This window comes from Gymnoscopelus braueri (genome assembly GCF_963280865.1).
Source record: "Gymnoscopelus braueri genome assembly, chromosome: 16".
In the NCBI taxonomy this organism is placed as follows: domain Eukaryota; kingdom Metazoa; phylum Chordata; class Actinopteri; order Myctophiformes; family Myctophidae; genus Gymnoscopelus; species Gymnoscopelus braueri.
In genome coordinates this window covers 9,383,676-9,408,612 of record NC_137616.1, presented here as the reverse complement: position 1 = coordinate 9,408,612, position 24,937 = coordinate 9,383,676, and the positions used below count along the sequence as shown (strand labels likewise).

At 40.9% G+C, this 24,937-nt stretch overlaps 1 protein-coding gene across 1 annotated transcript; it reads left to right on the top strand.

Annotated features, from left to right (window-relative positions):
* Positions 1 to 11,422: 11,422 nt before the first annotated feature.
* Positions 11,423 to 23,373, top strand: nek2 (NIMA-related kinase 2). The gene is made up of 10 exons (XM_080453097.1): positions 11,423 to 11,661; positions 16,941 to 17,158; positions 18,025 to 18,265; positions 18,958 to 19,040; positions 19,138 to 19,264; positions 19,869 to 19,957; positions 20,105 to 20,283; positions 21,584 to 21,638; positions 21,847 to 21,938; positions 22,464 to 23,373. The coding sequence occupies exons 1-10, from the start codon at positions 11,566 to 11,568 to the stop codon at positions 22,643 to 22,645; spliced, it is 1,362 nt and encodes a 453-aa protein (XP_080309223.1). The 5' UTR covers positions 11,423 to 11,565; the 3' UTR covers positions 22,646 to 23,373.
* Positions 23,374 to 24,937: the final 1,564 nt, after the last annotated feature.

The window sequence follows — 24,937 nt, the reverse complement described above, 5'->3', positions numbered from 1 at the left end:
TAGTTATCTATAACTCTGAGAGAGTACAAATGGAACCAAATGGACCCGGGTCCATTTGGTTCCATTTGTACTCTCTCAGAGTTAAATAAACACTGAGGATTTTCCAGTGTAGGTTGGGGGTCCAAGAGATGAAAAAAAATTCAAAGAAAAGAAAAATGTAATAAAGAAAATCTCTTTCCCCCGGGCTTTTGCCGTAGTCGTTTTACAGTGCGTGTGCGTGTGGTTATGTGCGTGCGTGTGTGCGTGCGTGCGTCGGTATACATGAGTTCTAAAAAGCGTAATGTCTGCCCGTTGAATCCTTCCTGGTGAGAACTGAACTTACGCCCTCTGGTGGAACTCTGGTGGCTTGCGGGCTGAAAGCGGAACAGCCGGACCACCACACCCCTCCCAGACGGGCTCCATTGCACTAAGGATCCATACTGCCCTTCCTGTAGCCCCTCCCCACCACCCCGCCCCCCCCATGCCCCCCCAGGAAATATTCCTGGAACGGTAGCTGTTGATGTTTTTTAACTTTTTATTGTTTTTTTTTTTATTATTTTGTTTTAGGTCTCTTTTTTTTTCCTGCCCGTTTACCCTCTTTATGTCCAATGTTTTTATTTTGGTTTTGTGTTGTCGATGTGTTTGTCTTCATTGTCTTTCTGTCTGTGAGACAGTATTCTGATCTGACTGAGGGAGAGCGAGAGAGAGAGAGAGAGCGAGCAAGAGAGGGATAATCAATGTTTACACTGGAGGCCCGTTTAGGGCCTGAAGGGATGATGACTTATTGGGGCTGGGCGATATGTCCATGTCCATATCCATATCGTGATATGAGACTGGATATCATATGGCATTAAGTGTTGTCTTTTCCTTGATTGATTGATTGATTGAATACTTTATTAGCACGTATGACAAACGGCACAGCAGTACAGTTTTGAAAACAATGCTAAAAATGATAACCCAAAAAGCCCCTCCTGGGGCTCGTTTCCATTGTGGTCCTATATGTACATAATCAAGGTTTTTAATCACTTATCACTTTGAAAAACCGTGCAATTGTGGGAAAAATGAAAATAATAATTGATATCGTCACAATACAATATTATCGTGGCGATATGGGAGGTATCTGGTCAGAAATATGGTGATATTTGATCGTGACCATATGGCCCAGCCCTATACGACGTACGGCGCCAGGCTCGAGTGACGCCCTAATTTAACGCTCTGTGGTCGCGTCGGTGGGAACGGATCTCCAAGCTAACGGCACTTGATTGAATACTTTTATTAGTCAACAATGTCAAAACGGCACGGAAGTACGGTGAACTCTTGGACTAAAAACTTTGCGTCGCGAGCTTGCCAGATCCGTTCTCCTCGGCAAGCGACTACGAGTTGAGCTTGTGGATTTGTGTCCCGTGTCTGGGACTGGGTGGAGGAGGGAGGGGTGGGGTGGGGGGTTCTGAAAGAAGAAAGAAGAAGAAGAAGAGGCGAGACTGGGGGACGTGGCCCGAACGCTGATGAAGGCACCACTGATGGCACACGGGACAGAAGTTTGGTCCAGTACCCTCTTCAACCCCCGCACCCCCCCCCCCTGGATATACTGTATAAGTGACCCCCAAAAAAAGACTGCTGCTCAGATCGAAGACAACCCCTTCTGCAGCGCCCCCCCCCCACACACACACCACACAGACACATGTACACACACACGCATACAAATGATGCAAACACAGAACACACACACAGCCACATGCGTCTTAAAGCTCTCACCTCAGCCAGACTGAGCTGAAGGGGCAGACGCTGATTGATGGACCTCATCGCAACCACATCTTTTTGCAAATGATTAAGCCATAAAGTTAATTGTCGTTAGGGTGGGACAATGACATAATAAGAAAACATTTTTTATAGAACGCTACCCTGATGTTCAGCATTCTAAAAGAAAAAAAGGAGATTTTGGCTTCCAGGAGCGTAGGTGTCATTACTGTAAATTTACAGCATAACCTGCCTAAAGTGAGTGTGTGTGGTTGTGCACCCCCCACCCCCCTCTTTATTGTTATTTTTTTAATATAATATACGTATATAATTAACGTCATGTTGCTCTGTGGTGTCAGAGTTTTTGGCGAAAAAAAAAAGAAAAACACTGTCAAGTGGTCCTGTTTTATTTCATTTTTAAATTACTTGAACTTAGTCCTCCCATTGTCACGATATGTTTAACCTTGTACATAAAAAGCTGAGGAAGAATTAATTGTTCTGAATGACTGCAAAAACGTGCTCTCTCTCTCTCCGTTCCGTAACATTTCTGATTTGTTTTTTGTTTTGTTTTTAGTTTAAAAAAATATCCTGAATGTTTTTTAAATGAGCGGTTTCAAAAAAGAAAAGAAAGTGAGGATTTCTCTTGTCACTCAGTGTTACTTTCGGTTTCTTATTTCTTCTTTTTGTTTGAAAACCCCTGACCTGGATGTTAATGTGTGCTTAAAATGACACTGGAGCTTGGGGCCAAAGGAAGGCCCCCCATCCTCCTGGCTCCGGCGCTGCCCGATCGCTCAGTCGGGGGCCCCGGTTTCCGAAAACGGGACCCCTTTGGGGAAAACGATCTGCTGATGACATTTATTTTAGGAGAACTGCTAGTGAAACAGTTTCTTAGGATTCCGTGGGACCTTCGGCTCTCCGCTCTGACCCGTGTTGGACCTTGTAGATGGCTTTAGCGTGTCACCGGCGACGGGCTTATAGCGTTTGTTTTGTTGGGTTGACGATAATCATTAATTATCAGTTTCTTAACAGTTAAGAAAATGCGGCCGGAAAATCGAGGAGTCACGCTGAAACTGGGCCGTTTGAAGGAATCATTCTTTCACTCTGAAGGGGGAATTCTCGGGACGGGGTCCCGGCGCTGACACAGCTAACCTCCCTGCCAAAATGTTCCAGTTTTCATGGTTTTGAGGTGAATTGTGTAGTAATAGGGTAAAGCCTATTTCTATTAGGTAAGACTTAAGGCCCTAATTTATACTTTGTGGTGTGACATAGGGGCACAATAGCCTGGAATCCATACTGATGTTCAGCGTTTTTTTTTTTTCTCCTCTTTTTTCTGCCCACTTAGCTTCTCAGTATGGCAGTCTTCCATTTAAGCCTGATTTCCGAAAGTCAACTGTTTACGTAGGCACGTGATTGCTGATTGGATACTGCTCAACAAATCGCAGTAGAAAGGGAAGTGACTTGAATTTTACATTGGAAGGCTTCAAGGCTCTAGTCAGCGTGATCTAATATGAGAGTGACGACACTAACGTTGACTCCCATTGCAAGAATGGAATGCGGAAATGCTTGTTCTCAATGAGACAGTTCCAATGTTTGGAACTATAACCCATAGCGGCCCGCTTTGCGGCGAGATCAAAGCGTGTCATAATTCTCTCTCTCTCTCTCTATGGGTCTGGCTCTAGTCCCGCCCCACAGACCAATCAGAATCCTCAGGCTCCCTGGTTTCCGCCCCCTTTCACATAGGAAGACTGCCAGACTGAGAAGCCAAGGGGAAAAAAAATTCTCAGTTTGGATTCCAGGCTAGGGGATCACAAGACCTGTTCGTCAAGCGATGTGATGTGGCGTTAGCTTGCAGATCGGCTATTTTTGCTCTTCGTCATTTCGTCTCTGTTGGATGGAAACCTTGTATGTCTAAAACGGTTACTTTTCAGGATTCAAATAAAAAAATGTCAAAAGTAGCAGATCTACAAGCTCAAAACTTTTGACGCTGTAGTATGATCAAGTAGGGCGTTAATTTACGGGGGAAAAAAACTGTTAGAATAAGGAGATAAGAGGTTTCTGCATATAAAGTATGCACAGAGGATGCTTTTCATAGTGATCCAAAGCCGTGTATGGAATAGTCGGTTAAAGTTTGATAAAGAACCCGTTTGGAGTGTGGGAGGGGGCGGTGTCGCGGACCCCTCGAGGTCGCCCTTCAACGTGAGAGTGACCAGTAATGAAGCATCATCTCTTTTTGACCCCGTCTCTCCAAAGAAGGCAGGGGAAGAAAAAAAAAATCTCGTTTGTTTTCCTAGATCATGGTTTTAGGAAATGAAACACCATATAGGAGTTTAAAACAAATTATACTAGAACTGTCTGTCTTTTTTTTTTCCTTTTTTTTTTTCTTTTTTTTCATTTTGTACTTCTCCTTTAATTCCTAGCGACACAGCCATTTTACAACACAAAAAGAACTTGTGCTGGAATAAAACGTAAAGATCCTGATGTTGTATGTTTGCTTTTTTCTTTACAGATACAAGACAAGTCAGTGTCACCCCAAAAAAAATTGACACATTCCTGAGCCAATAATTGACCGGGTGTTTTTCCGGTAGGAGACTCCAAGACACTCCTACCGGATACATTAGCATCTTTCCGCCGGTCATCAAATTATTGGCTCAAGAATTTGACAAAAAACAAAAGATCGCCATGAGTTCAATGCTTCATGGGGTGTGTAATTGATAGAAAATAGGTAATTTTTGGGGTGAACTACTCCTTTTAATACGGCAGCGGTGTTAAGTGGTCAGATGGGTGGCCTACCGTGTGCATTTTCAGAGCATGTTTTTTATTTTAATGATCAATCGATCGATTTGTGTTTCCGGCTTGGACCAATGGAACCAACAGCAGTACAATGAAAACTCACTTTTCAAGGTTTTAAAGAAAAAAATACAATGACATGCTGTTTTTTTTTTTTTTAACACTTGTAATATCCTCACGGCCCACCAGGGGTGAGAACCACTGGTTTAGAAACCAAAACGAACTTTTCAGGTTTCAAATTCAAAAGTAGCAGATCTACAAGCTCAAAACGCTTTGATGGTTCTGCGTGACGCTGTAGTATGATCAAGTAGGGCGTTCATTTACCCCCAAAAAAAAGCACACAAAGTTAGAATATGGAGATAGGAGGTTTCTGCCCGACAACAGCGATATGCAGATGTGTACATAAACAAGGCCATGAGGTTAAAAGGTAGCAGCAGGTACAGACAGTGTTGTTGCGGTGCAGTTAACTACAGGTTAAGTGTTATTTAACTGTGGTGTCTTTCACTGGGAGCTCAGAGCTGTTGGTTTAAGTTACACAGATCGCTCCTATTTCTCTGCTGCTCAACGGAGCCTTCAAGGAGTAGTTCACCCAAAAAATGACTTATTTTCTATCAATTACACACCCCATGAAGCCTTGAATTCATGGAGATGTTTTAGTTTTTGTCACATTCCTAAGCCAATAATTTGATGACTGCCGGAGACTCGATTGACCAGCATTTGAGTTCGCCAGTTATCAAATTATTGGCTTATGAATGCGATTTTTTTTTTTTTAAATCTCCATGAATTCAAGGCTTCATGGGGTGTGTAATTGATAGAAAATAAGTATTTTTTTTGGGTGAACTACTCCTTTAACCACTTAAACCATATAGATTTAAGGTTAATAAACTTCTAGTGCCACACTGCTCCAGGTATAGTTTCCAAAAGCTTGAAATACAGTCAGCCCAGGAAATCAGGATAATGTTGGCATGCATGCTTAACATTCCTCCCATGGGACACCTATTAGGATGGGTAGTTAGGTTGAAGATAAGATAAGTTAAAACACAGAAACCTAATCACATGATTGATATAATTCACACATAGGCTCCAGAATGTATAGAACTGTCTAGACCGGATCAGAAAACTGCATAAGGAGGTGACCCCTGCAGTCACTGTTAAAGGAGGGACTTTGAACCAAGGGGACAAGGGGGACTACAGTGGATTTATCTTGCAATGTATCATCAATTTGTTTATTTCCATGCATTGTGTGTTTCTATAGAGGACCACTTTGGAAATTAATGTCTTCAGCGATGTTTTTAGAGTGCTTACCTCTGGGATTTTATGTCACAACACTCCTTTGAGTTGTTGTGCTTTTGAAATACCTAATAAAAGTCTAATAAAACAATCTCTACACCTGCTGGTCCACTCCCAGCTACTATGAACACGCACATGTTTGTATTACTATACTTGTGAGGAAATCAACCTTTTAGGACACAATTTCATTTTCTGAATGTCATTGTTTAGTTTTTTTACCTTTAACCCTAAAGGTGAAAATAGCCGATCTACAAGCTCACGATGCGTCACACTGCGACGCATTGTGAGCTTGTAGATCTGCTATTTTCGGTGTGTGACACTGTCACGCAAGTGCAGATCAGGTATAACTCTAACCTAACCCTCCAACCACCTAAACCTAACCTATAAATCCTAATCCTAACCCCCCACCTTACCTAAATATTTTACTAATTTTAAACCTATTAATCTAAACATCATTTTGAACCATAAAACAACCATTACTCTTGTGAGGACCAGGAAAAGTGCCCTCAAAATGTCTATTTCTCTTTGGCTCGTACCAGTATAGCAACACAAGTACAGACACACACACGCGCACACACACACACACACACACACACACACACACACACACACACACACACACACACACACAGCTTCACATTTTAATAGCTGTCCCCTGTCGACCACAGGGGTGATTGCAGCTTGTCTTGAGTCAGCAAACAGTAAAGCATCCAGCTGTGTGAATGAAGGCCATGCAGGCTGCCAGGCCAGGGTGACCTGCCTGGAGGGACGCAAATAGAAGCAGAGCATCACACTGCTGCAGCAAGCCACAGGACACACCCACTCCCCTAGCTCCTCCCCCTGCCGCCAGACAGCGTGCTCGGGGTGATGATGCTGACTACAGGCCACGCCCCCTCGGTGTGATCTGCTTCACATCCATCCATCCATCATCATGAAAGGTTGTCTGTTTATTGCGTCTCATTTCATGAGACTGACAGTGAGTGAGTGAGGGGGAAACCAATGCTCACCTTTGAGCTAAAGGGAAATGCCCTCTTTTAGAGGGGCATGAAAGCCTAGGCTGGTTTGTAATTTGTTCAGGTGAAAAGAAAAAAAGATCACAGATTTGCGTGATATTTGGACAAAATTTGTAGGAGTAATATAAAATAAATGTGATGAAAAAATCGGCCTCCTGGTTGCGCTATAATAGGGCAATGTTAAAAGGGTGGCATTTGTTCCTCAACGTAGTGCGAATGAGCGTGCCAAGGTTGATCAAGCGCTGCGTTAATGATTTGAGGCATTTTGTTCAAAACGGAGCACTCCTGCAAACTTTGGAAACCAATCTTAGCCAATCAGGATGGAATATGAAAAATCTGAAACGTTCGTTTAATGACTCTAGAGATACTGTATACCGATTTGCGTGATGTTTGGACAAAATCTGTAGGAGCACTGTCACAACAATATGTTTTGGAAAAGTCGGCCTCCTCCTGGTAGCGCGTGAAAAATTGGGGGCATAGGTTCTGCTCTGGCATCCAGGGAGTGTGTGTGCACAGTTTCGCTGCGAACGGCCCAACAGTGCCGGAGATTAGCTGGTCACACACACACACACACACGGACACACACACAACGTATTATTTTTTTGTTGTAATAATTTCAAGTGCATTGAATGATAGTTAAATTAACTCTGGAACCCCCCAAGGTGTCCCTGGGCCGCACTTTGAAAATCAATACCAAACACTGTGCAAAATGAATTAAAAGATAATAAAACGGAGTGTACCGTTTTTGCAGGACCCTTCTTCTCATCATGCCATAAAAGACTTCATGTATAACTCAGTCATGGCATGTGTGAAGCCTATAGTTTACATTGTACAAGACAAGCTGTGGCTCATGACTCACGGCTCTGGGCATTTATAGCCGACCAATCAAAGCCGTGAGACATTAATGACGCCGCGTGACATTTCAGGAGGAGGTACGGGCCAAGTGGCTCACAGCTGAGCCAAATTATGTCACAAAATCTGTCTCACAGCGGTCGTCTTACGCCTGATTTTGTACTTGGTCGTGCGCCCAGTGTCTTTCACCAACCTACAAGCTCATGACATGCCACGGTGCACCACATATGTGGGCTTGTAGATCGGCTATTTCCCGGTTCAAAACACAGTATGAATTAGGCATAATTGTTGGTCTCTCTCTCGGCTATTGGCCGTTGCAGAGACGAGCTGACGTCAGAGAGGCCTCTCCGTTCAGACCCCCCTGAGCTGGCTGTTCCTGGATGAGGGTCAAACTCCGGTGTCACACAGGAAGCCCACCTCGCTGTCACTGCTTCTCTCTGTGTGTGTGTGTGTGTGTGTGTGTGTGTGTGTGTGTGTGTGTGTGTGTGTGTGTGTGTGTGTGTGTGTGTGTGTGTGTGTGTGTGTGTGTGTGTGTGTGTGTGTGTGTGTGTGTGTGTGTGTGTGTGTCAATATCAGCTATTATAGGAAGCTGTTCAATTTGGAGGAGGTGTTGTTTCCTTTACCCATGATTGTTGTCTGCTGTGTTTGACAAGTATGCCAACATTTTATTTTTGTATGTAACAATGCTCTGCCTTATATGCACTTTGTAACTGGCTGTTTTCCCATTATCTGACTGCACTGGGAGTTATGTGGACATAAATAAATATTTCAAATGTGTGTGTAATGTTGTCACACTGCGCCGTGGCTCCTGCTGAAGTCTTTGACGTCAAAGTACAGTCAAAAAAAATGTTTTAACTGTGCTCCAAAAAAGAAGAGATTCCGGGCGTCGTGTCAAAAAGGTGTTTGTGAATCGTCTGGTACAGTCTGTGTAGGCCTATTTGTAGGCAGGCCGGCGTGTGTTTTTCCATCATCCATTTATGCTACATAACTATGAATAAAATGCTGTATATATTTGGAAAATAGTTGTATTAAAGGTAGTGTATAGATATTTTGAATTATAAAAAAGTTAAAGCTCTATATTCTGATAGTAAGTAATCATTGCTAAAATAGAGGTTTGTTCAGTAACATTGGTCGCCCTGTCCCTCCAGCTCTTTAATAAACAGGTTGCCAATTCCATCCAATCAGAAGAGAGTAGCCATTTATCAGCTGCAATTTTGTAGTGTTCCAGTTCCAAATTTGTCTGCTCATTTCTTTGTTTATCCTGTATCCTGTGTGGGTTCTCTCTTCTGATGGGATCAAATTGTCGTCCCGAATGTATGTTCTGTTTGTGAGTGAATGTCATTCAAATTCACAACATGCAAGGGGAGCAGAGAAAATCGTGACAAAACTGAGATAAACTATTTTGTATTGTAGAGATAAACTATTTTGTATTGTACTTTCTTTATTGCCTTTCTGTTTTCAAATGTCTGCATTTATACAGCATTAGTAGAAGCAATCTGGTTTAAACCTACTATATCTGTACAAACGTAACCCATCGTGCTATTTAAAACATTTGCCTGTGCAGGCCTGGAAATTTGCAAGAGGTGCCGGGCCTACTGAGTCTGATACCTATGGGGGAGATTCTCGGAATATCCACAAAATTTTAATGATTTTCTCTCACAAGTAGCTAGCCTACAGATAGATTTTTGTTTCATGTCACTTTTTTTCATGTATTTTTGTTTTCTAGAGTGAGTGAGTGTGTGTGTGTGTGTGTGTGTGTGTGTGTGTGTGTGTGTGTGTGTGTGTGTGTGTGTGTGTGTGTGTGTGTGTGTGTGTGTGTGTGTGTGTGTGTGTGTGTGTGTGTGTGTGTGTGTGTGTGTGTGTGTGTGTGTGTGTGTGTGTGTGTGTTGAATTTAGTCTGATCACTCAGTGGTGTTGAAAGCTAATCAATATGCAGTGTTAGTATCACTCTCGGGATGGGAAGTTATCACAACAATTGACCCCTGTCTGTCTGTGCATTCCTCCTCACTGTTTGATGCTCCAGGCCAGACACACACACACGACCATTACACACAACCATTACAAACACACAACCATTACAAATACCCAACCAGACATGGGGGAGGGGGGGTCATTTACAAGTCTAAAAAAGCAGTGGTTCTCATCAAACATTTTCATGTCAAACTCCCCCAAGCTGACATGTATGTGGCCGTGGAGTAGTGGACTCCCATCTGAAAAGATTTTGTGCCAGGGACGCCCAGAGGAGAATTTGTGTAAAAAATGAATCTAAATGATTCCCAAAAAGTTCTAACATTTTCTAAAATAGCAGATCTGCAAGCTTGCGGATCGTCTATTTTTGAATAGCCAATGTATTAGAATAAGGAGTCCTTTAAATGCCAAATGAGATGATGTAGGCCTATCTACTACCTGTTTTCAGCAATTCCTTTAAAGTGCTTACCTCTGGGATTTTGTCACAATACTCCTTGGAGTTGTTGTGCTTTGAAAATGCCTGATAAAAATCTAATAAAAATCTCTACACCCAAAGCCTAAACTATGGATATTCATGTTTGGATTGTGCTTTTGTCTTTCACCTTCCATTTTTATTAATAAAGTAAATATTCACATATTCCAGTTTTGGAAACTGCCATGTGAGAATGAAATGAACAATAGTTTGTCAAAATGGGGTTTCAGGGGCGGTTCCCAGCTAATGATACTTAGGCACCAAATGGACCTTTACAGGCCTGGTAAGGGTCCATTTGTTCACTCTCAGAGTTGGGGGTCCTTGGCCTAATGCATACCAAACTGGGGGTCCTCGAAATCAAAACGTTTGAGAACCACTGACATACTGTAAACCAGGGGTTCTCAATGTGGGATCCAGGGACCATCTGGGTCCCATGGAGTTCCAAATGGACCCTCAGGTCTGTAACTCTGAGAGTGTACAAATTGAACCAAATGGACCCTTACGGCTCCATTTGGTTGGACATAAACTGACATAAACAACAAGAAGCCAACACAAAAGACAGCATTTAATCCTATGAAACAGTCCATTAGTCTACTCTAGTCTAGTCTACACATTGCTGCTGCCACCTGCTGGAGACATTACAGAATGCTCAGTGTTGTTGTACTGCCGCCTCAACCTGGCGGCGTTTCAGTTGCCACGCAACAGATAAACGTATCAGTGCCAGTGTTGCCATGTCCGCTTATTATAAGCGATTTTGGGCTTGTTCTTCTGTAAAGTTGCTTGTAAATATTGGTAGTTGCGGGTTGCGTTTTTTGGGGTTTGTTTCTAAAGTGTAGTTTCTTATTTGGACTTGTTAACTACTGTTGTTTAAACCAGTGTTTCTCAAACATTTTCATGCCAAGGACCCCCAAATTAATATGTATTTGTAGACTCCCCCTTGTGCAAATATTTAGTTCCAGAGACCCCCATACAAGATTTTGTGGATTTAACCGATCTACAAGCTCACAACGCGTCGTGATGAGCTTGTCTGCTATTTTCAAATGGCCAATGTAGAGTTGGGTAAGGTTAGAGAGTGCTCACGTGGCTTCTTTTGGGCTTGTTTTCATAGACCTGGTTGCTTATTTATCTCGTACAATCTGGCAACGCTGGTATCAGTGTGACAGCCAATCAGCGTCCAGGAGTACAGCGTAAAGGAGGCCAATCAGATGTGAGGATTTCCTGGCACCGATTTAAAACGAGAGCTTTTCTCTTCCGGGTTGGGTTTACATTACAACAACAGCTGAAGAAAAGCACCAACAAATCTCCATCCGTGCGATAGATTAAATTAACGTCACGTAACGTTAATTTAATTAGTTTAAACTTCTATAGCGGGTACGGTAGGAGTTTATGACCGGGATAACGTTGATGTTTGCTGTGAATGTAAGTTAATTAGGTGACGGTCTTTTTTAAGGTTAATTCACGGTAGAGATGCCGTCTCGTGCCGAGGACTATGAGGTTCTGTTCACCATAGGCTCTGGTTCCTATGGGAAATGTCAGAAGATCAGGAGGAAATCCGATGGCAAAGTAAGTACATGTACCACATTGTTTGTTTTGTTTTGTATTGTTCCTTTCTTTGCATAAACATGCCGTGGATTATAGATTCTATCTGTCTGCTACACTACACGTGAGACTGTTAACAATCACCAGTGATGGGAAGAAGTACTCACACGTTTTACTTAAGTGAAAGTATCAATACTGCAATGTAGAAGCACTCTGTTACTAATCTCTCAAGAACAGATTCTGCTCTGCGTTGGATAGTACAAACAGCAGAGGGCGCTGTTTTTCATTCTCATTTGGCTTTGGGTTCCCAGATTGCTCTGTTACAAGTGAAAGTCTGGAATTCAAAATTTACTTGAGTAAAAGTACAAAAGTATTGGTATAAAAATGTACTTAAAGTACCAAAAGTAGAAAATACTCATTGTGCAGACTGTCCCATTTCACATGTTCAAAATGTATACAAATCTTTTGAAAATAGCGGATCTACAAGCTCACAATGTGTCGACGCATTGTGAGATTATATATATATATATATATATATATATATATATATATATATATATATATATATATATATATATATATATATATATATATATATATATATATATATCAAAATCTACAAAGTAACTAGATGCTAAAGTTTTCAAATAATTGTAGTGGAGTAAAGTAAAATATTTTCCTCTGAGATGTAGTGGAGTAGAAGTAGAGAAATTGGAAATAGTCCAAAGTAAAAAATACCTAGACATTTTTCTTCAGTACAATACTTGAACTGGAGTACATGTACTTCGTTACTTTACACCACTGCTGTTAACAATCACCCACCTGAAACTGAATGCATTGTAAAACCGTCTGGTCTCCACACATTTATTTGACCACAACAACATATCACTTTTCAGGTTTGGCAGCTGTTGAAACGTTGCATTGTTGTGAAATTGTTATTCCTAGAGCCTCCTCAATAGCCAGTGGTTCTCAAAGTGGGGTCCAGGGACCCTTGGGGGTCCTCCATGAGGGGGGTCCTCCATGAGGGGGTCCATTACAGATATAACTCTCTCAAACACACAGGCACACTCTTTACATTGTTGTCATAAATGCCAAAACAGTGCTATTTTCCTTGTACACCTTGTCACATGGCAGGGTTTACAGGTGTAAAACCGTGTGTGAAATTCTTTGTGGTACATTAAGCTAGGTTGCATTGAGCTCCTTTGTGTACAAGCAGCTTGTTGCGTTCTGTGGGACTGCTTATCTCCACAGCAACACTGTACACTGCCAGCATCAGAAGGCATTCTTGTAGTCTGATGGGAGGAGAGTTTAGACCGTGTTTTTTTCTTTCAAACTTTAACCAGTTCTCAAAGGTTAAACTTTTTTTTTTCCACTGGAAAGTTTGTTATCCAAAATACAACCCAAATAGGTTAACTCTTATTTACTTGATTATATGGTCACCAACTCTGACCTTAAAAGACTACTGATAGTAGAGCGGATAGTAGGAACAATCGTTCACTTTGTGATACAAGCGTGAAAATTGGCATGAACATTCCTTTAGGTCAACTCTTTGACTTTTTTAATCGAGCCACTCAAAAATCCAAGATGGCGGCCATTTTTCAAGATGGCCGATACCTTAGTGGGCAGTTAAGTGATATGATGGTTTATTTGGTGATACAAGCATGAAAATTGGCATGAGCAGTCTCTGTGGGTCACTTGACAATAGGCCACCCACAGCTACTTGAAATTTCAAGATGGCGGCCATTTTTCAAGATGGCCAACACTTTAGTGGAGCATTTAAGTTATATAATGGTTCATTTGGTGATACAAGCATGAAAATTGGCATGAGCAGTCTCTGTGGGTCACTTGACAATAAGCCACCCACAGCTACTTGAAATGTCAAGATGGCGGCCATTTTTCAAGATGGCCACCACCTTAGTGGACTAGTTAAGCTTAAGAAATCATTTAGTTGGTGATACAAGCATGAAAATTGCCATGAGCCGTCTCAAAAGGTCATTTGACAAGAAACCGCCCACAGCCACTTGAAATTTCAAGATGTCAATCTTTAAATGATACCTTTTCTCATAGAAATGTATTGGGTTCCTCAAAAAGCTCTGTCAAGAGAGGTTGTTTGACTGTGTTTTGTCTGACTCCTCGCCCACGACCTGTCCAGTTTGGTAAGACCTGTCAGGAGTTGCCTCCCACCGGCATAGCTCTCAGGGTTCACTGAGGTAGGCCTAAACAAGCTCCCTTACCACGACAAGGTAACAGTCACAAGGGAGGAGATATATATATATATATATATATATATATATATATATATTGTTTTTTTTAAACTAACAGCCATTACATGTGTCAAATAAATACTAAGGGGTGGGGATACAAAAAATAAGATGAATAAATTAGCACAGTTGTGGTGCTGATAAGCACAGTTGTGGTGCTGAACGGACAGTGCTCCAAAATTATGAGTAATGGCTAATACTGAATGGCAATAGCCACGGAACCATGACAAACGATACTAAGGAACTAAACTGAAAATGTGCTTCACTGTTAGATATGGCAGTGGAAGGCAGTGGAAGCAATGTTACAAAGTAACAACTGAAAATTACACAGTAATAGACTAGATAAAAAGTAAAACATGATGCGTCGATGTGACGAGGGGAAGCCGAGCCATAGGCCTCCACTTGAAAACACAGAGGACAACAGGGAATAACTCTGGCAAAATAAACATGCAAATAGGTTCTAGCATGGGCAACTACATAGGCATGTGAAACTGAGTCCATATCTGAAGCAGTTAGACCTTCCAGTACATGCCTTGGAGCACCCACATTTGGTCAACTCCCAACAACTCTCCGCAATAGGTGGAAGTGGAGTCCAGAAGACTTTCCACTTCTCGTCCTGTTCCACCCATCCCCAGTCAGATGGGCTCGGCATTTGTGGATGTCGCTTCAATGCCTGTCCCCACACGTATCCAGCCTCATAAGAAGCATGTTTGGCATGCTCTTTGAGTGCTGCTTGAGTTGGTGGGATCAAGTCATATTGTCTTTGCTTTCTGGCAAAGAGATCAAGCCTGGCCTCGTTCACAGTTGTGACATCGCTGGACCGGTCATACATTAGATCTTCTTGGCCTCTTGACATGGATATCTTTGGTATCTTCAGTGTCTTCAGCAGATGTAGATGCTCTCTTTTGGGCCCTTTCCAGCTCTGTGTTGTTGAACCTAAGTTTACAGCTTGAATTATATTTTGCTCTGTTTCTTGTCGATGTGCTTTCTATGCCATCACCTTCATCTAGTCGGGTTGGACTAAGTAAGATAGGCAGAGCATTGATCTTATGAAATAATGGAACATTTCTTGCAATGGTATCATAACCAGTACGATCGTGCTCTCTGTTGAATAAACTCGGCTGAATGAGTTTTTCCTTGGTGACCTGCTGACAAATTAAACATCTGTCCCAGTTAGTTTTCACAACTGTTATGATGGCTTCTGCCATGTCTGCAGCATAGGCAGAGGCCGAGGGTTTATCCTTTTACCACCTTTTACCAAGCACTTTGATGTATGGGATACAACTAAGTTCGTGCCTTAACCCTACACTTAGTTCGATCGTTCATCCAATGCCATTTAAATCCTGAGCGATCTGTACACCATCCGGTTAACTAAAACCCCATTAACCTTGGCTCGGCTCTCCCGTGCTGGCACAACCTGTCAATTCAGGTGCGGCTATCTAACTGTTTTGGGGTAAATTAGACAGCATTTGGGATACCAACTTTCAATTAGCTGACATTGAACCCCACTCTGAGTTTAACAGCAGTGATATATCACCAGTGTGCCCTGGTAGTGCAGATATTCACTCTTATCTAATCTATCTATGATCAACAAATCAACACAACTATATTGTGATGTGTTAAAAGTTGTTCTTTAGCATAATAATAATAATCGTATAATCGTCCATAATGAAAAAAAAACATACATTTCTATGAGAAAATGTATCTTTTGAGGATCCAGGGGGCGGCCATCTTGAAAATAGAAATGTAAAATGGCTGGGAGTGTTTTCTTGTCAAGCAACCCTTAGAGACTGCTCATGCCAAATTTAATGCTTGTATCACCAAATAAACCATTATATAACTTAATTGCTCCACTAAAGTGTTGGCCATCTTGAAAAATGGCCGCCATCTTGAAATTTCAAGTAGCTGTGGGTGGCCTATTGTCAAGTGACCCACAGAGACTGCTCATGCCAATGTTCATGCTTGTATCACCAAATAAACCATTATATAACTTAATTGCTCCACTAAAGTGTTGGCCATCTTGAAAAATGGCCGCCATCTTGAAATTTCAAGTAGCTGTGGGTGGCCTATTGTCAAGTGACCCACAGAGACTGCTCATGCCGATTTTCATGCTTGTATCACCAAATAAACTATCATATCACTTAACTGCCCACTAAGATGTCGGCCATCTTGAAAAATGGCCGCCATCTTTGATTTTCAAGTGGCTCGGTTAAAAAAATCGATAAATGACCTCTAAAGATGATCTGTACCAAGTTTCACGCTTGTATCACCAAGTGAACGATTCTCCCAAAATATTGCTTTTATCCGCTCTACTATGAGGTTGACTTTAGACCCAAAAAGAATGGATCCTGTCTTTCCCAGGTGTAATGACAGTTACACCTGTCAATATTGTTGCACTCATAGCTGAGGGGGCTTTTTAAACATTCAATTTGTTCTTGTCCAAGACCAGCTAACCGCAGTAGATCCATTGGAACACAGGTTCTTCTTTTTCCATTTCCTGGAAAAAGTGACTACGTTTTGAACATCATAAAAGTTGCAAAAATTGCCGAGCTACAAGCTCAAAACGCGGCGCAGTGCGACACGTTTTGAGCTTGTAGATCTGCTATTTTTGCTATTTTTGAATTGGAATCCTGAAAAGTAACGTTTTAATTTCATTTCAAATGCATTTAGTCATACTTATGTCAACTGTTATACTTATATAAACTTAAATACATTGGACATAAAAAAAAGACGATAGCATTTGAATACTAGTCATTAAGCTACTAATATAGACTGAAGTAATTAAAGAGGGTCATGTTTGCAATTGTAACAGCTGAAATCAATAATTTATCTGTATTCCTATATTAACCTGCGGGCCGCATTAAGTGAAGCTGGGGGTTGCATGGGGCCGCCAGTTGCCCATGTATGCTTTAATGTATAACCTGTTCTGTTTGTCAACAAGTCTCCAGGACTTTTTCGTGTTATCCTTTTAGCCTTATTGTCTGACTGTACCACGTGCCGTTTACATTTTTGACTAATAAAGTATTCAATCAATCCAAACAGACTCTGGTATGGAAGGAGCTGGACTATGGTGCCATGGGCGACAATGAGAAGCAGATGCTGGTGTCAGAGGTCAACCTCCTGAGGGAACTGAGGCATCCCAACATCGTCAGATACCACGACCGCATCATCGACCGAAGCAACACCACCCTGTACATTGTCATGGAGTACTGCGAGGGAGGAGACCTCTCCAACCTCATTGCTAGGTGTATCAAAGAGAGGTGAGATTTCATCGGCATGGAAAGTAATCAAAAGGATTTTGTGGCAATAAGTTCAGTTCTATGTCAAAATATCATTACTATAGAGTGTTGGTTCAGTAACAGGAGTCTCCCTGTCGCTCCAGCTTTTTAGTAAACCAAGAAAATGTCGGGTTGGGATACCTTTTTTTAATCCAATCAGGAGAGAGACCTAGTACAGGAAGTGAAATTTGAAATGATGGCACAAAGAAATGATAAGACAAAATTTGAAAATTGACAACCCACCTGAATACTTTTTTTTATTTTAAGAGCTGGAGCGACTGGGAGACTCCTGTTACTGAACACTGATATAGCAATGATTAATATCAGTTATTCTGCAAAACCTATCCCTGTACTTTACGCCATTGGTTTTCAAAGTGGGGGGTCCTTGAGGGAGTTCCAGGGGGTCCCCAGCTAAATGATGGATAGTTGGGAACCAAACGGACCCTTATGGGTCTGTAACTCAGAGAGTGTACAAATGGAACCAAATGGACCCGTTAGGGTCCATTTGGTTCCATTTGTACACTCTCAGAGTTAAATTAACATTGATTTTACAATATAAATTGGGGTCCCAAAGATAGAAATGCCATTAAATGGGGGTCCGTACGTAGCCTAATGCATGTCTTAAATTAAAATGGTTGAGAATCACTGCTAGAGCCGTAAAAATCGTCTCTTATGGGGGTCCCTGGCATATCTTTTCAAATGGGGGCCAATAAGTGTCAATTTGGGGGTCCTTGACATGAAAAGGTTTGAGCACCTCTGCCTTACGCCATTGCTCCATTAGAGCATCTGTAATGTTCAACGTGTGTGTGTGTGTGTGTGTGTGTGTGTGTGTGTGTGTTTATCTCCAGGCGCTATCTAGAAGAGCAGTTCGTCCTGCGGGTCATGGCACAGCTGGCGCTGGCGCTGAAAGAGTGTCACACGCGCAGCGACGGCGGCGTGACCGTCCTCCACCGCGACCTGAAGCCGGCCAACGTCTTCCTGGACGCCAAGCAGAACGTCAAGCTGGGCGACTTTGGGCTGGCCAGGATCCTGAACCACGACACCAGCTTTGCCAAGACGTTCGTTGGGACACCTTATTACATGTCTCCAGTAAGTGTGTGTTGTTCCCACATTTACAGCCTTATTTTCTTGATTTCAGGAGAGACTGTAAGGGACTTTTCACAGCTGTCGGGCAGCAAAAATAGTGAAGTGGTTAAGTAAGTCTGTTTAAAAAAATCTAGTATATAACTAATGAAAAGTATGAACTAGTTCTTGTGGCAAAATTGAAAGCTACATTGGATCCCATCAAACCACAAAGGTTATTTATTTATTTCCTGAAAAGTAACGGTTTTGGACATACAAGGTTTCTGCCCGACAGCGACCATATAATCTAGTCCTTTTTTTTTTAACTAACCGAACGGAGTCCCTTTCAAGTGGACCAGGAAGTGAACTCTGTCAGTTCATTTGAAAGTGAAAGAGGACTCTCTTCTCTTTCTGGTCAACCTCAGCTCTGATGGGGCCTTCTGGCCATAGTGCATTATTTATTTTGATTATTGGTGCTAGTAATTGGCTGTAATTTATTTAGTAAATTAAATGATCTGCTCTGTGTGATCTTTGTTTACAAAGCCTAATAGGCTAACAGAAATGTAATTTAGATTTATATGTCCCAGTGTTCGATGCCAAAAACACAATTCAAATCTTTAATCACATTTACTTCCGCCTCTCTACCCACTCGGCTACGGCCGCCTGTAGCTGAGTATCATTTTCTTGACCGTAGCTTCATATTATCTTTTCTTTTTCAGGAGCAAGTCAATCGGTTGTCTTACAACGAGAAGTCTGATATTTGGTCACTCGGATGTTTGCTGTATGAACTTTGCGCATTATTGTAAGTTTTTACATGTTTTTTTTCCCCAACAGAATTATTTCTGGTGTGTTGTTGATTGTCTGTTAAAAATCTGACGCTGCGTTCCTCTCTCGGTTAGGCCTCCGTTCAACGCTTCCAACCAACAGGACCTGGCCGAGAAGATCCGAGGGGGCAAGTTCAGACGGATCCCTTACCGATACTCTGACGAGCTCAACTCCCTGCTGTCCAGGATGCTGAACGTGAAGGTTGGATAATAAAAACTTTTTGTCTTTTTCCGTAAATGAATGCACTACTTGATCATATCAATACAGCGTCACTCAAAAGTAGCAGATCTACAAGCTCGAGTCGAAACGCAGTGTGTAGCGACTCGTTTCGAGCTTGAATTTGAATACTGAAAAGTTAAGTAGTTTTGGACATATGCGGTTTCCACCTGACAGGGCAATTATCATTTGATTTTAATTGGGGTAGATATTAAACCTTTTCAAGGATAGAACACTGTGCTATGTGTTCGACTTTAGAATTCTATTAACTTTTTTTGTCCTTTTTTTTGTCCTTTTTGTCCATCGTGGATTTTATAAATGCGGTGTGCCGTTTCTATACTTGAAAATGGTGTTCCGTTCGTAACCCAGCTCCCACTATTGATGCCCATATAGTTGGTCCTTGATCACAGACATTTCACTTCCTCACAAAATCTCACTTCTTGCCAGGCATGGTTATCGTGATTTGTTATCGGTTCCTGTTCTGCTTATCGATGACTTTTAATACCCAACCTTACTTCTTGCACTATAAAGTGATTGTCTGGTTTCATTGAATGAGCACAGTTTAATGGTGTGGCTTTTTGGTTGTCAGGACTATCAGAGGCCATCGGTGGATGCCATCCTTGACAACAGCTTGTTGGCCGAGGTGATCATCAAGGAGCCAGGGTTCCTCCTACGCAGGTACAGTGTAGAAACGTAGGAAATTTTATTTGAGCAATTTCCAAGTCTGGATAAGTATGGGGGAAAAAAGAAGCTGTTTTATAAAATTCAGAATTTCAACAAAAAGAAATCTGTATGGAATTTTAAAGTTGATGGACCCTTGTGTAGGGACGCCCCTGAGGAGCAGAGGAAGGTGCCGGGCCGCAGGCGGTCTGACGAGGGTGCAGGCGGGCCCCTGCAGAAGCCTGTGGAAGCGGCCCCCGTTTCAGCCGTGGAGCTCCGCATGAAGGAGAAGCTTCTGAGAGACAGAGAGACGGCGTTGAAAGAACGCGAGGAGAGGCTGGAGCGTGAGTGTTTTATTGTCATTTATCTCTCCACCGCTGTCCTCCAGAAGCCTCATTTATGTCACAGCCATGACACAGAAACCTTGTATCTCCATATTTCACATGTCTTTTTGTAAAGTAATAAGTAAAAATAGACGTTAGATTGGCTGTTTTTCCTATATACTTTTATTTTATTGAAAGTTAAAGTGATTAAGTGAGTCTGTGGGTTTGGTTTTATAAATATTTAACCAATAAAGTATTAACAAGAGCTTGTGACTAAATAACTGCATTAGATTGGAACGCAGATTATTTTTTTCCATTTCCTGAAAAGTAACGGATTTAAATATACAAAGAAATGGCTGACGACAATGACCAATAATAAAAAAATGATTATGTGCTAGGGCCAAAAGAAGCCATATCCTTAATGTTACTGTACTTCATTTTCAAAAATGGCAAAAAAATAGTGTTTGACTACATACAGTATTCATATTAATACCATTCCTCTCTGCCCACATCACAGGTCACAGCAGGTGTCAGTTGTAGTTGTTATGATCTGTGATGATGACATTATTCTTCAACAAAAACAAACTTGGGCGGCACCGCCGGCGAGATTAGATATGAGACTTTTTTCAAGAGAATCGTACTAAATCAGGTCACAGGTTTAGATAATGTATCCAAAGCCTTATATAAATGGCCTGATATGGCCCCTCTGGTGAAATGGGAGCACATTACTGTCGGGTGGAAACCTTGTATGTCCGAAACCGTTACTTTTCAGGAAATTACAAACAAATATATAAGATGTATGTATGTATGTATGTATGTATGTATGTATGTATGTATGTATGTATGTATGTATGTATGTATGTATGTATGTATGTATGTATGTATGTATGTATGTATGTATGTATGTATGTATGTATGTATGTATGTATGTATGTATGTATGTATGTATGTATGTATTTATTATTTGGCCACAAGCTCTTGTTAATTCTTTTCATTGCTTAGATATTTATAAAACCTACAAACTAACCCACTTTAAAAATAGCCGATCTATAATCTCACAACGCATCTCATTTGCGACACGGTGTGAGCTTGTAGATCGGCTATTTTTGTGCAGCACTCTACGCTGAAGTAGTAGGGTGTTAATCCCCCTTCCCCAAAAAATAACATAAAATGTTGAAATATGGACATACAAGGTTTCTGCCCGACGACAACAATACAGTATGTCTGCTATATGATATATGCAAAGACCTATATTTTTTTCTTTTCACTGCATGTAATATGATGATGATGTTGTTTGTCTGGTGTCTTGTCCTCATCACAGGAAGGGAAAAGGAGCTGTGCGTTCGTGAGCAGATGTTGGATGACAAGATCACAAGGTGAAACGGGAAACATTTTTCCTTTGTTTTTTTCTTGACCATGAAAACATTAACCCTACACAACTGTAAAGTATTATCTTTTTACCCTTTTTGTCTGCTGTCTGTTTGGGAACACTAATATATCATATGTCAATATGTTTCTCAATTCTGAGAATTGAGGTTTTCTTCTGTTGGTCTTACCCGGTACTGTGTTGTTTGCTTGTTTCAGAGCGGAGAATTTGCTAAAGAACTACAACCACATACAGCCTACAAAGCAGCGGAAGGCCCTGGCTCCCTACTTCCCTGACCTGTCTGAAATAGGTATGGTCCACCGAGACCCCTGCCAAGCCAGAGCCCTGAGCCCCCGGCACAAGAACTGAGCGTTTGCGTCCTCACGCTCCCTCTTGCAGTCAGCTGTTTTGAATCTTAAAAATGCATTTGAATGTTGTTTGTGTTTATTTAACTTCTGTAAATAAAAGTTTTATTTTTTTTAACCTTTTTAATAAAAAGAGAGACAATCTCAAGCAAATACGGAGTGGTGGCGAGTTTAACCCATTAAGACCTGCTGAGGCCGTTATACAAATGCCTTCTAAATCAGAAGATCTCACACTTTCAAGATAGTTTTAAAAAATCCAAAAATAGCAGATGTACAAGCTTATATATCTACTATTTTTGAATGGCCAACGCAAAAATTTAAAATGACACCGCTGTTTTAATAGGGTACGGGAAAATAGGACAAAATAGTAAAACTTGCATGACAAAACCACGACTAATAAATTCAAATTTGACACTGCATGTAATTGGATGTTTTATTTGCTTAGTAACTTGGTACTGTCTGCTACCTAGATGCGGAGGAGAGGCTCTCTCCTGGCAAGAAGAAGGTCCATTTTGCTGGGGACAGCAAAGAGAACCACAGGGCTGACCGACACGAGCCGAATCTGAAGAAGACCCATGTCTACTCCCCAACTCTGGACCAAGTGGAGAGAACCTACACGTTTAAGAGTCGGCAGCTCCTGGGCATTCGATGAACATTTTTTTGTCTTTCTGTTATGTGACCAATGACTCCATTAAAAACTACTGAGAATGTATGGTGATAACGCACAATAGGGCTAGGCGATAGCCTAGGAGGACTTGAAATCAATATCACGTTAGTTTTTTTTTTCCTTTGGTCTCCATTATCATGATTAATGAGCAGAAAATGTCAGATCTACAAGTCCTTAGTGAGCTTGTAGATTGCCTATTTTTGTACACCGCCATTGTACAACAAATTATAATACAGGGTTATGGGGTTAATCAGATTAATCGATTTAGTCGATTATAAAATAATCTATTCAAATGTTTTTGTGTTGATTCACATATGTACAGTATGTGTACGTGTATATATTTATAATCTTGCTTCTCGGATATTCTATTAACCTACATGAGCACGATTGTCAGTTATTGGTCCCAAATATCAGCTTCGATATTTTCCGTTAATGGCCAAGCCCTAACAAACCATTCAATGTTTATTTTTTTTGTTATCATTTGGAGACTTATTATAGTGGTAGCTGATTGTACTATATACTGGAAACTGGCTGTTTCAATGTTCTGCTATATTTATTGATTCTGCTGTACTGTGTATCGTTTCAATATTCATATAACTGAACCACAGTGGTACCGTACGTACAGGAGTAGACTGAAATCACATTGGCATAAGTACAGTAAATGAGGTGATCTGTGAAGGAAATGTTGGTAGGTGTTATTCTACCTTTGTTACATGAAGAACGTGTTTAGTTTTGAGCATTGTGTTCATGAATGTTTGTCATTAAAGGCAGCTGATTTGATGTGATGTATACATTTTTTTATAAAGCGCTTTTCTAGATACGCTTTCCAAAACCAACGAAAACTCAAATGTATTAATTAAATAACTAGTTAAAATTGTCAAAACTAAGCAAACAAAATCATTCAAACTAAAAGATAAAAGGGGATTTGAATTAGGTGGGGAATGCAAGGCAGAGGTGGGTTTTGAGGGTGGTTTTAAAGGAGGCAAGCTTTGATGTGAGCTGGGAGAGGGTTCCATAAAGACGTTACTTGAAATAATAATGGATGTTACATGCATGATGGTATCATTTATTCCTCAACATCTCAAACATCTGATCATGTTTAAGTTGAATACATAAAACAATGGTTCTCCAACTTTTTCATTCATAACTCTTGAGAGTACACATGGAATTACATTTGTACACTCACTCTCAGTGTTACAGATCTGTAAGGATCCATTTGGAACCCCCTCAAGGAACCCAGTGGGTCCCTGGCTGGACCCCACTTTGACAACAACTGATAAAAGAAACATGGACCCCAATCTTTCAGAGAAGTTCAAAAGAACACATTCCTAGGTGTTAAACACACCCTAATGTCTGGGTATCCTGCAGACTGAGAATGCATTTCAAATAACAAAGTTACGTGACTCGCGCATACTTTGGTGACTATGTTTTGAAGTTATTGGTGTTGGGAGTGAGCATTGTGCTCACTAACATAGTTTGGGCTCCTCCAATGTGAGAGAATACCAGTGGTGTAAAGTAACTAAGTACATTTACTCAAGTACTATACTTTAGTGGAGTATATCCACTTTTCAATACTTTTACTTCTACTCCACTACATCTCTGAGGAAAATGTTGTACTTTTACTCCACTATAATTATTTGAAAACTTTAGTTACTAGTTACTTTTTAGATTTAGATTTGTATTACTAAACATACACTAAAGCTCTATATTTGGGCTATTTGAAAATAGCCGATCTACAAGCTCACAACGTGTCGCGTTGTGAGCTTGTAGATCTGCTATTTTCTAAAGATTTGTATACATTTCGAAATGGGACATTCTGCATAATGACTACTTTTACTTTTGGTACTTTAAGTATATTTTGATGTCAATACTTTTGTACCTTTACTAAAGTAAATTCTGAATACCAGACTTTCATATTTTTTATTTTATATTGTGGTATTGTGGTATACTTTTACTCAAGTAAAAAATGTGAGTACTTCTTCCATCACTGGAGATTACAAGGTCCTTGAGTTTAGGGTCCATGAAACTTTTGATCTGTGTACATATCTTCCACCACCAGGGGTCATCAGTTTCCCTTTGAATAGAGTTCATAGACCCCGCAACAATATATCATTTTGATTCATGCCTAATAATTAGAAAGGTAACGGGTTGACAAGCTATATGTCAGGTGGGTCATGTGAGTTATCAGAAAATAGAACGACATAATTAACTAGCTTTAATAAAAAATATTATTATTTCAAAACATGTAATACGATACATACTAGATTGTGATAGTCA